This window comes from Pristiophorus japonicus, chromosome 17, assembly GCF_044704955.1.
Source record: "Pristiophorus japonicus isolate sPriJap1 chromosome 17, sPriJap1.hap1, whole genome shotgun sequence".
In the NCBI taxonomy this organism is placed as follows: Eukaryota; Metazoa; Chordata; class Chondrichthyes; family Pristiophoridae; genus Pristiophorus; species Pristiophorus japonicus.
Window position 1 is genome coordinate 117,314,769 of NC_091993.1, and position 14,769 is coordinate 117,329,537.

At 46.9% G+C, this 14,769-nt stretch overlaps 1 protein-coding gene across 1 annotated transcript in view; it reads right to left on the reverse strand.

The window, feature by feature from the left end:
- LOC139228033 (uncharacterized) overlaps positions 1–14,769 on the reverse strand; it is a 126,044-nt gene that overhangs the window by 71,001 nt on the left and 40,274 nt on the right. Inside the window, 2 exon segments of the mRNA XM_070859179.1 lie at positions 4,199–4,522; positions 10,005–10,328. Of these exon segments, the coding sequence (XP_070715280.1) occupies positions 4,199–4,522; positions 10,005–10,328 (648 nt within the window).

A 14,769-nucleotide genomic window follows, 5' to 3' on the forward strand; every position in this document is an offset into this window, starting at 1 on the left:
TTTAAATGTGGTGAGGGTTTCTGCCTCTGCTACCCTTTCAGGCAGTGAGTTCCAGACTCTCACCACCTTCTGGTGAAAACATTTCCCCTCAAAACCCCTCCAAACCCCCTACCAATTACTTTAAATCTATGCCCCCTGGTTGGTGATCCCTCTGCTAAGGGAAATAGGTCCTTCCTAGCCACTCTATCTAGGCCTGTCATAATTTTATACACCTCAATAAGGTCTCCCCTCAGCCTCCACTGTTCCAAAGAAAAGAAACACAGCCGATCCAATCATAGCTAAAATTCTCCAGTCCAGGCAACATCCTCGTAAATCTCTTCTGTACCCTCTTCAGTAATGTGGTGACCAGAACTGCACGCGGTACTCTAGCTGTGGCCCAACTAGTGTTTTATACAGTTCAAGCATAACCTCCCTGCACTTATATTCTATGCCTTGGCTAATAAAGGCAAGTATTCCGAATGGCTTCTTCACCACCTTATCTATCTGGCTTGCAACTTTCAGGGGTCTGTGGATATGTTCTCCAAGGTTCCTTTGTTCCTCTACACTCCTCAGTGTCCTACCATTTAATGTGTATTCCCTTGCCTTGTTAGCCCTCCCCAAATGTATTACCTCACACTTCTCCGGATTGAATTCCATTTGTCACTGTTCTGCCCACCTGTCCAGTTTAATGATATCTTCCTGCAGTCCGCAGCTTTCTTCTTCATTATCAACCACACAGACAATTTTTGTATCATCTACAAACTTCTTAATCATACCCTCTACATTCAAGGCTAAATCATTGATATATAATACAAAAAGCAAGGGACCTAGTACTGAGCCCTGTGGAAATCCACTGGAAACAGCCTTCCAGTCAGAAAAACACCCATCAACCATTACCCTTTGCTTCCTAACTCTGTCAATTTTGGATCCAACTTGCCACTTCGCCTTGGATCCCATGGGCTTTTACCTTTGTAACCAATCTGCCATGTGGGAACTTAAAGCCTTGCTAAAATCCATATACACTACATCAAATGTGCTACCCTCATCGATCCTCCTTGTTACCTCCTCAAAAAATGCAATCAAGTTAATCAAACACGACCTTCCCTTAAAACATCCATGCTGACTATCCTTGATTAACCTGTGTCTTTCTAAATGAAGATTTATCCTATCCCACACAATTTTTAAAAATAATTTTGCCACCACGGAGGTTAGACTGACTGGCCTGTAATTACTCAGTCTATCCCTTTCTCCTTTTTTAAACAGAGGTACAACATTAGCAGTCCTCCAGTCATCAGGCACCACACCTGTAGCCAGAGAGGTTTGGAAAATGATGGTCAAAGCCTCTATTTCTTCTTTTGCTTCTCAACAACCTGGAATACATTTCATCCGGGCCTGGGGACTTATCCACTTTCAAAGCTGCTAAACCCCTTAATATTTCCTCTCTCACTATGTTTATTTCATCTAATATTTTACATTCCTCCTCACTCATTGCAATGTCTGCATCACCCCTTTCTTTTGTGAAAACAGATGCAAATTATTCATTAAGAACCATACACATGTCTTCTGACTCCACACACAGATTACCGTTTTGTTTCTAATAGGTCCTATTCTTTCTTTAGTTATCCTCTTGCTGTTAATGTATTTATGAAAAAGCTTTGGGTTTTCCTTGAATTTACTTGCCAAAATGTTTTCATTCTCTCTCTTTACTTTTCTAAATTCCTCTTTAATTTCACCCCTGCACTTACTATACTTCTCTCGAGTTTCTGAGGTATTGAGCCTTTGGTATTTGTCACATGCCTCCCTTTTTTTCATTCTCCTACCCGGTATGCCCCATAACATCCAGAGGGCTCTAGATTTGTTAGTCCCACCCTTTTTCTTTAAGGGAACCTACTTGCTCTGAACATTCAGGATCTCCTCCTTGAATGCCTCCCACTGCTCTGACACTGATTTACCTTCAAGTAGCTGTTCCCTGTCTACTTTGGCTAAATACCATCTCAGCTTAACAAAATTGTCTTTTTCCCAATTGAGAACTTTTATTCCTGGCCTATCTTTGTCCTTTTCCATAACTATCCTAAATCTAACTGAATTATGATTACTAGCACCAAAATGCTCTCCCATTGATACACCTTCCACCTGGAGGCTTCATTCCCTAAAACTAAGTCCAGAACCCCCCGCTCCCTTGTTGGGCTTGCGACATACCAGCTAAAAAAGTTCTCCTGAATGTATTTTAGGAATTCCGCACCCTCTTTACCCTTCACACTAATTTTATCCCAGTTAATATTAGGGTAGTTGAAATGCCCCACTATTACAGTTCTATAGTTTTTGCACTTTGCAGCAATTTGCCCACATATTTGTTCTTCTATCTCCCTCTGACTGTGGGTCAATAGTACACTCCCAGCTGTGTGATCGTCCTTTTTTATTGTTCAATTCAACCCATATGGCCTCATTTGATGATCCTGCTAACATATCATCCCTCCTCACAGCTGTAATTGTTTCTTTAATCAATACTGCGATCCCCCCCCCTTCTCTTTATCCCCCTCTCTATCCCGTCTGAAAACCCTGTAACCAGGAATGTTGAGCTGCCATACCTTCCCTTCTTTCAGCCATGTCTCAGTAATAGCTATAACATCCAACTCCCAAGTGTCTATCTGTGCTCTCAGCTCATCTGCCTTACTCCCCAGATTCTTTGCATTGAAATATATACGATTTAGCACTGCCAAGCTCACTTGTTGTCTATTTTCTAGCTGTTGTTTCCTCTGCCTTCCAAATTCACTTTCTACTTTTCTGCTTTCCAATTCCAGCTTTGCTTCTCTTCATTCTGAATTTATTCCCAGGTTCCCATCCCCCACCAATCTAGATTAACTCCTCCCCAACAGCACGAGCAACATCCCCCCGCCAGGATATTGGTCCCGGCTCTGTTGAGATATACAGGTCCCACCTCCGCTGGAAACGGTCCCAATGGCTCAGGAATCTAAAGCCCTTCCTGCTGCACCGTCTCTCCAGCCTCACAAACATCTGCTCTATCCTATTTCTGTACTCACTAGCACGTGGCACCGGGAGTAATCTGCCGATTACTATCCTTGGGGTCCTGCTTTTTAATCTCTCTCCTAGCTCTCTAAAATCTGCCTGCAGGACATCATCCTTCTTTCTACCTCTGTCATTGGTACCGATATGGACCATGACCTCTGGCTGTTCACCTCTCCCCCCAGAATGCCCATTACCAACTCCTTTTGCCTTGCACCATTTCTTTCTTTCTTAATCTCTCCTGCCTTCCACCCTATCATAGACCTTACCTTTTGTTCTTTCCTCCCCTCCCCCTTTCGCTCCCTCTACACTTGCTTAAAAACCTGTTACAGCTTTAATCTTTTCCAGTTCTGACAAAGGGTCATCGACCTGACACGTTAACTCTGTTTCTCTCTCCACAGATCCTGAGTATTTCCAAGTTAAATCACCAGATAATCTGTTTCTTGGTGATGTTGGTTGAAGGATGACTGCTTACTTGGACATCTGGAGCACTTCCCTATCCTTCTTTCACTAGTTCTACAGAATCTTTTACATCCACCTGGGGGCAGATGAATCCTCAATATAATTTCTCGTCTAGAGAACTGCATCTCCAACAGTGAAGCACTAAATCAGTGCGAGGACAGTGATTTCTTCTGGAACATGCCTTGAACCCTCAATCTACCTGTATCAGAGGCAAGAGTGCTACTAATTGAGCCACTACTGACACATACAGCACAAATGCAGTTTACAGGTGAGATTTCTACCTGCTGCTGACATCCTTCTTCTCTGACAGCTAAAGCAAGTGAACACATTAGCATATGGCCAGAGTCAATATTTGCATATGTTAATTTATATTTATTACTGCTCAGGAGAAAATGCATTTCTCTTTGTTTTCTGACCGTTTTGATGTTTCTCAGCGCAGAAACTGGTGAACATATTGCTTCCCTCGCTGCGAAAAATTAAACCGATACATTTAAATAGGCTAAAGTTCTACTTAATTCAGAACCAGGGTCATGGTTTGATGGTGACTGAATGAGTCCATTTTTAACTTTTGAGGGATTGAATTTGGCCAGTTGCAGTTGCTCAGTGACTGAAGGCACTTAACCAGCGACCAGTTTGGATAGACATTTATTTAAAACATTCATTGATCACATTATTTGTTTAAAGTAACACTTACCAAGAATTGACTATATTGTTCGTTCAAAGTAACACTTACCAATGCCGCTGATTTGTGTCACATAACTGCAGTGCTTCCCTGCTCTGTTGAAGACTGTCACATCGACCATTTCACTGGATTTCTCTCACTGATTATTTGAGACTGTGCAGTAATATTGATGATGTTGCTGTTTGAAGGATTGACAATGTAGATCCAATTTATTGGTGTCGGAGATCTTTGAATCTTTAATCGGGGTCTGTTCATACCATGTGTACTGAATGGGAAGGGATCCCTGGTCAGACTCACAGGAGGCTGACACTGAGCCCCCAAAACATGAGACATTTGGTGGCGATAAATATCTAAGTACAGGAACTGACACAGATTCTGTGGGAAAGAAACAAACATTCAGATACCGAATGAACATTTAAAAATCAAACACTCTCCAATTTTCAGCACTTCTGCATCTCAGCCAGGGCCTGCCATGTTGGAATCTCACCTGCACATCTCCCTCTCCATGTCTCTCCATCCTCCCAGCAGCCTGAACTACCATGTCTGCCATTATATCAGAACATAGCAGGGCTCCAGATCCGGGACAGCAGCAATGATACTGAGATGTGTCAATGTGAAAATCAGGGAGAACAATTTCTCTCAGTCGCAGGTAGCCTGCCTCCATTGCTGTTTCATTGCTTGACTCTCGAATGTGAACGAGTTGGAGAGAGTCCCAGAAAACTACAGCAGAATAGGAGGGCAAAAATCTGTTACGTGTCTTATGGCTTTAGATCATTTTTCTGTACACACACCCAGATCCATTGAAAAATGAGCAGGAGGTCCTGAACATAGAAAAGGGAATAGGCCATTCAGCCCCTCGAGTCTGTTCTGCCATTCAATAAGATCTCGGCTGATCTGTATCTTAAAATTTATCCGCCTTGGTTCCATAACCCTTAATACCTTTGCCAAACAAGAATTGGTCAATCACAGTTTTGAATTTTTCAATTGAACCCCAGCATCAACAGATTTCTGGGGTAGAGAGTTTGAGAGTTCCACTGCCCTTTGTGGGAAGAAGTGTTTCCTGACATCACCCTCAAGATGCGCTTCAGTTGCCTGGACAGATCCGGAGGCACCCTTCGGTGCTCACCAGCCTGGGCTTCCAGAATGATGGTGGCTTGCTGCGCTCTGCACAACACTACGCAGCAGCGAGATTGTAGCTGCAGGAGGAACAAGGAGCTGAGCACACGTTGTCTACGGACAAATCCGAGACAGAGGAGGAAGATAAGAATTGGAGCAGGAGGGGGTGGAGGAGGGGATTGTGACCCTAACTCACATTGCTGCCCGCGATGCCAGCATTTCCTTATAGCTGTAAGGTTCAGTCAGTTACCACCACTGGGCTGATGTAACAAACACATCCAATGGCCACTGTCAACTGCCCCCCCACCCTGCCCCCCCGCCCCAACCCCGCACCAATCCCACTGACACAAAGCAGACCTGCTACCCACCAACCACCCATTGCACATCCACCCATTGCTCCCTGTCAATTCATGTCTTCCTATTCATTAATGAGCAACGGAAAAGGCCTGGTGCCATCCAGCAGCCAATAAGGGGCAACAAGGGAAAGTGGTGCAAAGTTAAATATTTTAAGTAATTCTGCTAAAGGACCATAACTTAACATAATTTCTCAAACACACGTGTGCAGAGGCTTGTGCAACGACAAAACTTTTCACTTTTCCTATCGCTCCTATGTGGTGCAACATTTATGACTTCAGCAGAGGTAGAGATAAGCTGCTCAGCTCCCTGCTCTGACTGCTGAGTGGTCGCTGTCCTCTGGGTTTGGAGCCCACGAGGGCCCTGCCAAAGACTGCTCCACCTGCACCTGTGCAGTGGCAGACTCAGCCATCGGGAGAGGAGGCAGCATGTCGGGTACTGACTGAGGGGTGGGGTGGGACAGTGGTGGAGAAGTGGGAGCACTTTGATTGGAGTCCCCACTTCCATATCGCCTTTCACCATCATCCCTCTGATGGCCCAATCACACTTCACTCCTACCTCTCTGCTGGTGAGCAGCTTGGTGCAGATCAGTGACATGCTGTAAGGAGAAGGCTAAGCTGTCTGGCATCCTACTTAAGCCGCCAGATATGCTAGCATCCAGAGTCTGCTTGGCCATGGTCAAGGCTTGCATGGAGTTGGTCATTCTAGACATGGAAGACGACATCTTCGCAATGCCGTGTGACATCAACCCACTCATGATTGAGGTGGACTCCTCTGCAATTGTGGACAGTTTGCTTGGGAGGCCTGTCAGTACCTCGCAGATTTTCTGCTGCCCCTCAATGATTATGCTTTTCATCGACGGCCCCCGGGGTACAGACTCTGTGTCCAGCTGAGCAGGGTTTGGAGAGTGCTGTGCCCTCCAACCGGACTCTGCAAAGCTGTCCCTGCCATCACTATCTGTTCTTGCTCACTTGTGCAGTGTGAGTCTACAGGTTAACACACAACTAACTGTCTAACTGGACCCACCAAAGTGTGAGTATCTGTGTCGGCGCATGGTAAACATGAGTCCTGTGATGGTGCACTCTCAGAAGGCATCAGCTCCTCGTCTGTGAAAGGAGCTCAGCCGGGAGCAATGCGAGTGGAGGGGGGGGGACAAAATCAAAGTGTGAGATCATTTGATAAGCTGCCACACAAAAGGTTACCACACAAGATAAAAGTTCACGGGTTGGGGGTAATATATTAACATGGGTAGAGGATTGGCTAACTAACAGAAAACAGAGAGTTGGGATAAATGGTTCCTCTCGGGTTGGCAACCAGTAACTAGTGGGGTGCCGCAGGGATCAGTGCTGGGACCCCAACTATTGACAATCTATTAATGACTTGGAAGAAGGGATCGAGTGTAACGTAGCCAAGTGTGCTGACAATACAAAAATGGAAGGAAAAGCAATTTTTGAGGAGGACACTAAAAATCTGCAAAAGGACATAGACAGGCTAAGTAAGTGGGCAAAAATTTGGCAGATGGAGTATAATATGGGAAAATGTGAGGTATCCACTTTGGCAGAAATAATAGAAAAGCAAATTATAATTTAAATGGAGAAAAATTGCAAAGTGCTGTAGTACAGCGGGACCTGGGGGTACTTGTGCATGAAACACAAAAGTTTAGTATGCAGGTACAGCAAGTGATCAGGAAGGCCAATGGAAACTTGGCCTTTATTGCAAAGGGGATGGTGTATAAAAGCAAGGAAATCTTGCTACAGCTATACAGGACATTGGTGAGGCCACACCTGGAATACTGCGTAAATTTTGGTTTCCATATTTAAGAAAAAATATACTTGCTTTGGAAGCAGTTCAGAGAAGGTTCACTAGGTTGATTCCGGGGATGAAGGGGTTGACTTATGAGGAAAGGTTGAGTAGGTTGGGTCTCTACTCATTGGAATTCCGAAGAATGAGAGGTGATCTTATCGAAATGTATAAGATTATGAGGGGGCTTGACAAGGTGGATGCAGAGAGGATTTTCCCACTGATAGGGGAGACTAGAACTAGGGGGCATAATCTTAGAATAATTGGCTGCCCATTTAAAACTGATATGAGGAGGAATTTCTTCTCTCTGGGTTGTAAGTCTGTGGAATTCGCTGCCTCAGAGAGCTGTAAAAGCTGGGACATTGAATAAATTTATTCAGAGATAAACAGTTTCTTAACCGATATGGAAATAAGGGGTTATGGGGAGTGGGCAGGGAAGTGGACCTGAGTCCACGATTGGATCAACCATGATCATATTAAATGGCAGAGCAGGCCCGAGGGGCCGTACGGACTACTCCTGCTTCTATTTCTTATGTTCTTATGGGAATGTGAGGAAGTGCATAGAAAGAGAAGGATGGGTGTGAATGCAAGATAAGGAGATGTGAGGAGTGATATGATGGAGTAGACGTGAAAAGATAGGGTGAGGGGGTAGGTGATATGCACAACAGGTAGAATGAGCAGCTGTACTCACCTTTCCTAATCTGGTTAGGTCATTAAAGAGCTTCCTGCGCTGACTCCAGGAGTGTGGTATAATGCTCCTGCTGCTGACATCTTTGGCCACATCCAGGTATGGCTCTTTTGTAGGTATCTCTCCCCAACTCCTCAATGCCCCCATCAGTGCATCAAGAGAGGCGTTGTTAAAGTGGGGCGCAGGCTTTGAGCGTCCTGAACCATCTTCTGCAATTCCTGTCTATGTTCGCAACCTTCCAACTCCTAGAATGCCATTTTTTGATTGATCCTTTGAAGACTTCAGTTGAGATCACATCATGCGTGTCCGCATCACTCCCACTACCGCGCATACAACACCAAAACAGGGAGTAAATTATAATGGGCTGGTTGCTTTAAAGTGCCACAGACAGATGCACTGAAATTACTTCCGGGTTTCCCATGTGATATCATATCCCCTGCACTGAACACGTTCTCGAAGTTAATATCCGGACCATTGCATCTAATAGTTGACCCATCAGGAGGTTATGCTGGGGGGGGCGGCCCTGGACAACGTGGCCCACTTCCCATATCTCGGGAGCCTCCTATCAACAAGAGCAGGCATCGACGACGAGATCCAACACCCCCGCCAATGCGCCACTGCAGCCTTCGGAAAAGAGTATTTGAAGACCAGGCCCTCAAAATTGCCACAAATAGTAATACCCGCCCTCCTGTATGGCTCAGAAACATGGACCATGTACACTAGACACCGCAAGTCGCTGGAGAAATGCCACCAACAACGTCGTCGCAAGATCCTAAAAATCCTGAGACGACAGACGCACCAACATTAGCATCCTCGACCAGGCCAACATCTCCAGCATTGAAGCATTGACTGCATTTGATCAGCTCCGCTGGGCAGGCCACATAGTCCACATGCCAGACATGAGGCTCCCAAGGCAAGCGCTCTATCGGAACTCCTTCACGGCAAACAAGCCAAAGGTGGGCAGCGAAAACGTTACAAGGACACCCTCAAAGCCTCCCTGATAAAGTGCAACATCCCCACTGACACCTGGTCAAAGACCGCTCTAAGTGGAGGAAGTGCATCTGGGAGGGTGCTGAGCACCTTGAATCTCGTCACCGAGAGCATGCAGAAATCAAGCGCAGACAGCGGAAGGAGCCTGCGGCAAACCAGTCCCACCCACCCTTTCCCTCAACGACTATTTGTCCCACCTGTGACAGGGACTGTGATCCTCGTATTGGACTGTTCAGCCACCTAAGAACTCATGTTAAGAATGGAAGCAAGTCTTCCTCGATTCCGAGGGACTGCCTATGATGATGATGGATGCTGGGGAGGAAGCTAATGTCTCAACATTTAATAACGAGGCTTCTTTTACCATCAAAACAGTGACCAGCTTTTCAATTTTATTTTATATTGTTTGTAAAGTTGACCAAATATCTCATTGATGATGTGAGCTACCCATCATATCAGGAAACCTACAAAATCTGTTAAGCTCTGTGGATTGCAGGTATTTTTATTAATTTCAAGGAATTGATACCATTAGTAACGACTTGCTGCTCACTGCTTTTGTTATTGTCTGACTATTAGTTTCAGTCTGAAGGCAAACCTCTGACAGTGGGACATTTAATACAGCTCAGAGACAGGGACATGTGGTGAGCCTCCCAGGTGATGTCTGGCACAACACCCTGTAGTTAAAGGAATTGTTAGTCCCATAATACTTGAAATTCCTGGTCGGGAAGTTGGGCAGGCCACGGATTGGGAGTGTGCACCGTGAGTCGGATTTCCCCACCTCTGCCCACTACCTGTGAGACTCTGCACTGCTGCGGAGCCTCGGGATATCGGAGCTCTCATGTTTCCTCCCAGATACAACATTGATCAGACAGTTCAGTAGAGAGTAATAAAGCACATCGCTGAGAAACGTACCGTGAGATATTTGTAGCTCTATATTGAAACGTGTATCGAAGCCGCCTGATTCTGTAATACCACAACTGTACCATCCTGCATCTGCTGAGCGAAGGTCCTTCATCGTAACAACAAATATTCCTGCTGTCTGGTTATCTGTGATTGACACTCTTCTTCCCCATCCATGTTTCTCATTTGTTGTTACTACAACTGAGCATTGCGGAGTCCAGCCCTGACACCAATATTTCACATGTGACCGGTACCCATGGTCATAGTGACATTCTATGGTGATCGCTCTTCCCACAATTCCTCTTACTTGTTTATTTTCCCACAATGCACCTGAAACTGAGGAGACAACATTTCAGAAATTGAACAGGAAATAACTGCTTAATACAAACAGTTACGATTTAATAAGAGTTACCACTCTGTACAGAGGATTCCCTCCACTACATCTATTGATACAGGTGATTTCCTTCTAGGTTGTGATGAAAGAAAACATTAATACAGTGCCTGATCTCATTCTCAGGATGTGCCAAAGCACTTCACAGCCAACGATTTACTTTTGAAGCACAGTCACTGTTGTTATTGAGCCAGCTGTGGCTCAGTGTTAGCACTCTCGGCTCTGTGTCAGTAGAGTGTGGGTTCAAGTCCCACTGCAGAGACCGCAGCATAAAATCTACTTTTCTGTGTCCTTCTGCACATGTGCACATTGGACTCCGCCCCCCTTTTGAGCATGGGCCCTCGATTCGGTCGCGCATGCGCAGTGCGACATATGAGGAATTCGGAGCCAAACCACGAGCCCGTGTGGAGCTCATTGCTGTGAAACAATTTCTGCTGCTGGAGCCTGGAGCTGGATTTGCTTCCAACTTTTGCATTATTTGGAACATTTTCACGGCCTTCAGTGTGAGAGAAAACAGCACAGGTAGTGGGAGAGAGAGAGATGAGAGAGAGAAAGAAAGAGAGCCGGGGGGGGGGAGGGGGGGGGGAAGAGAGAGAGAGCCGGGGGTGTGGAGAAAGAGAGAGAGAGAGAGAGAAAGATGGGGTGTGGAGAGAGAGAGAGAGAGAGAGCGCCGGGGGTGTGAAGAGAGAGAGAGAGAGAGAGAAAGATGGGGGTATGGAGAGAGAGAGAGAGAGAGAGCGAGAAGAGATGGGGGTGTGGAGAGAGAGACATGGGGGTGTGGAGAGAGAGAGAGAGAGAGCGAGCCGGGGTGTGGAGCGAGAGAGAGAGAGCCAGGGGTGTGGAGAGAGAGGGAGAGAGAGAGAGAGAGAGACGGGGGTGTGGAGTGAGAGAGAGAGAGAGAGAGAAAGAGTCTGTCATGTATGCAACCATCATGCAACGGTAATCTTCATGTAACTGTAACCTTCATGCAACTCCTGTACACTGTACTTATACCCTAGAAATGCACACCTTGACCACAGGGGGTGAACTTGTGGGAGACACTCCTCACCTGGGTTTCCAGGTATAAAAGGGGAGGTCCCACCCAGGGTCAGCAATGCTTGGTCCTGGCAATAAAGGTTAAATTCACAGAGTGACTGTGTCTGCAATACATGCCTCGTGTGAATTTGTAGTAAGGTGCAGGGACACCACAGAGACGGGGGTGTGGAGAGAGGGAGAGAGAGAGGGGGATGTGGAGAGAGAGAGAGAGAGAGAGAGACGGGGGTGTGGAGAGAGAGAGAGAGAGAGATGGTGGTGTGGAGAGAGAGAGAGAGAGAGAAAGAGAGAGACGGGGGTGTGAAGAGAGAGAGAGAGAGAGAGAGACAGGGGTTTGGGGGAGAGAGAGAGAGAGAGAGACGGGGGTGTGGGGGAGAGAGAAAGAGAGAGAGGGGGGTGTGGAGAGAGAGAGAGAGAGAGAGAGTCGGGGGTGTGGGGAGAGAGAGAGAGAGACGGGGGTGGGAAGAGAGAGAGAGAGAGAGACGGGGGTGTAGGGAGAGAGAGAGAGAGACGGGGGTGTTGGAAGAGAGAGAGAAAGAGACGGAGGTGTGGGGAGAGAGAGAGAGAGACGGGGGTGTGGAGTGTCATGTATCTCACGTTACTGTACATGACTGTATCTTACCATGCTATACATGACTGTAACTGGATATAACCTGTAACAATAAGCATACCTTACCACCAGGGGTGCACTTGCAGTAGACACTCCATACCTGTCCCACTGAGGTATATAAAGGGAGGTCTCAGGCAAGTGCAGCACTGGAGAGCTGGAATTAAAGGTGCAGGTTCTGAGTGACCTTGACTTCAGCATGTGTCTCGTGTAAGTCAGTACATTAGAGTCAGGACTTAACAGTGGCGACGAGTTACGGGATCACAGAATCCACAGAATGGCTACCAACAGCTCAGATGAGAAATACAATGCTGGAGACAATTGGGAGGACTTTATAGAAAGACTCCAGCAAAGCTTTGTGACCAAAGACTGGCTGGGCGACGATAAGGCAGACAAGAGAAGAGCCCATCTCTTGACCAGCTGTGGCTCGAAAACATACGCGTTAATGAAAGACCTACTGGCACCTGAGAAACCAGCAAGCAAGTCGTTTAAGGAGTTGAGCACACTGGTGAGAGACCACCTGAAGCCAGCGAGCAGCCTACACATGGCCAGATACAGGTTCTACAACTACAGACGCTGTGTGGGCCAAAGCATACCCGACTTTGTGGCGGAACTTCGGAGGCTGGCTAGTTCATGTGAGTTCCCTGATGAACTAAGGAGAGAAGTACTGAGAGACTTTTTTATTGAAGGAATAGGCTACGCAGGCATATTCCGAAAGCTTATAGAGACTAAGAACTTGTCTTTAGAGGCAGCAGCACTGGTCGCACAGACGTTCTTGGCAGGCGAAGAAGAAACGAGGCTGATCTATACTTCGGGTACGACAATCAACGAGGCATCGGAACAAGGGGTTCACATTGTGAAACAAACCGCTACCCCCACACACAGACAAAGGAAGAACAGCAGGCAGTGGTGCCAGAAGCCATCAAAATCAAGGGCCACATAAACGGCCGATCAACCCACAATGCGAGCAATCAACAACAGATTGAGAGAAGCTCAAGGGAGATCACCCAGACACAGCTCATCCTTCGGAAACAATGGAAACGGTCTGTATTGGAGATGTGAGGGAAGGCACTCAACCAGGGTGTGTCGATTTCAGCATGCCATTTGCAGAAACTGCAACTACACAGGTCATCTGGCTCGCATGTACAGAAAAACAACAGCTCGGCTGGTATACGAATCGGAAGGGTCGGAAAGCGGACCAGAAGACGGTTGGAACAGTGCACGGGACGCCGAGGCACAGCGGGTTAACACGATCAATGTCCACTGTTCTTACACCAAGACGCCTCCAATTATGATGAGGGTTCTACTCAACGGAATATCCGTCGACATGGAACTGGACACGGGGGCCAGTCAATCCCTCATGAGCGTTCAACAATTTGAACAACTGTGGCCGCACAAAAGCAACAGACTAAAACTCACAAAGATCAACACCAAACTAAGGACCTATACAAAAGAAATCGTCCCAGTCCTTGGCAGCACCATGCTCTCGGTCACACACAAAGGGATGGTGAACCGACTTTCCCTGTGGATTGTCCCCGGGGATCTCCCAGCCCTGTTGGGGAGAAGTTGGCTAGCAGAACTTAATTGGAAATGGGATGATGTTCACACCATGTCGTCAGAGGAACGGACCTCCTGCTCAACAGTTCTAAGCTGTTTTGAGCATCTCTTTCAGCCAGGTGTGGGCACCTTCAAAGGGGCTAAAGTTAGAAGCTACATCACACAGAATGCCAGACCGGTCCATCACAAGGCTAGAGCTGTGCCTTATGTGATGAGGGAAAAGATTGAAAATGAACTGGACCGGCCTCTGCGGGAAGGCATAATTTGTCCCATGGGATTCAGCAACTGGGCAAGCCCCATCGTCCCTGTCATGAAGCCTGATGGATCCGTGCGAATCTGTGGGGATTACAAATCTACCAATAAACAGAGTCTCCCGACAGGACCAATACCCGCTGCCCAGAGAGGAGGACCTATTTGCCACGTTGGCTGGAGGAAAACTTTTCTCGAAACTTGACCTCACATCTGCGTATATGACGCAAGAACTGACCGAAGAATCTAAGCTACTCACCACCATCAACACACATCGAGGCCTTTTTGTGTACAATCTGTGTCCATTCGGCATCAGGTCGGCAGCTGCTATATTCCAGCGCAACATGGAGAGTCTGCTCAAGTCCATCCCGGGGACGGTTGTGTTTCAAAATGACATACTCATCATGGGCAGGGACACCGACTCTCATCTCCGCAATCTTGAGGAAGTACTAAGTCGATTGGATTGGGTAGGCCTAAGAGTTAAGAAATCCAAGTGTCTGTTTCTCGTGCCTGAGGTTGAATTTTTGGGCAGAAGGATTGCCGCTGATGGAATCCGCCCAACCGAATCCAAAACCGAAGCGATTCGCCTGGCACCCAGGCCCCGGAATGTCTCGGAACTGCGCGCGTTTCTCGGGCTACTCAATTACTTTGGGAACTTTATGCAGAACTTGAGCACGCTGCTGGAGCCTCTCTACATGCCACTCAGAAAGGGGCGCGATTGGTTTTGGGGGGACGCCCAAGAACGTGCCTTCAATAAGGCACGCAAACTTCTATTTTCCAAGAGTGTTTTAGCCTTTTTTGAAAAGGTAAAAAGTTAGTCCTTACGTGTGATGCGTCAGCGTACGGGGTCGGGTGCGTTTTACAGCACGTCAATGATGCGGGTAAATTGCAGCCCGTTGCTTATGCCTCCAGGTCACTTTCGCGGGCGGAGCGCGGGTACG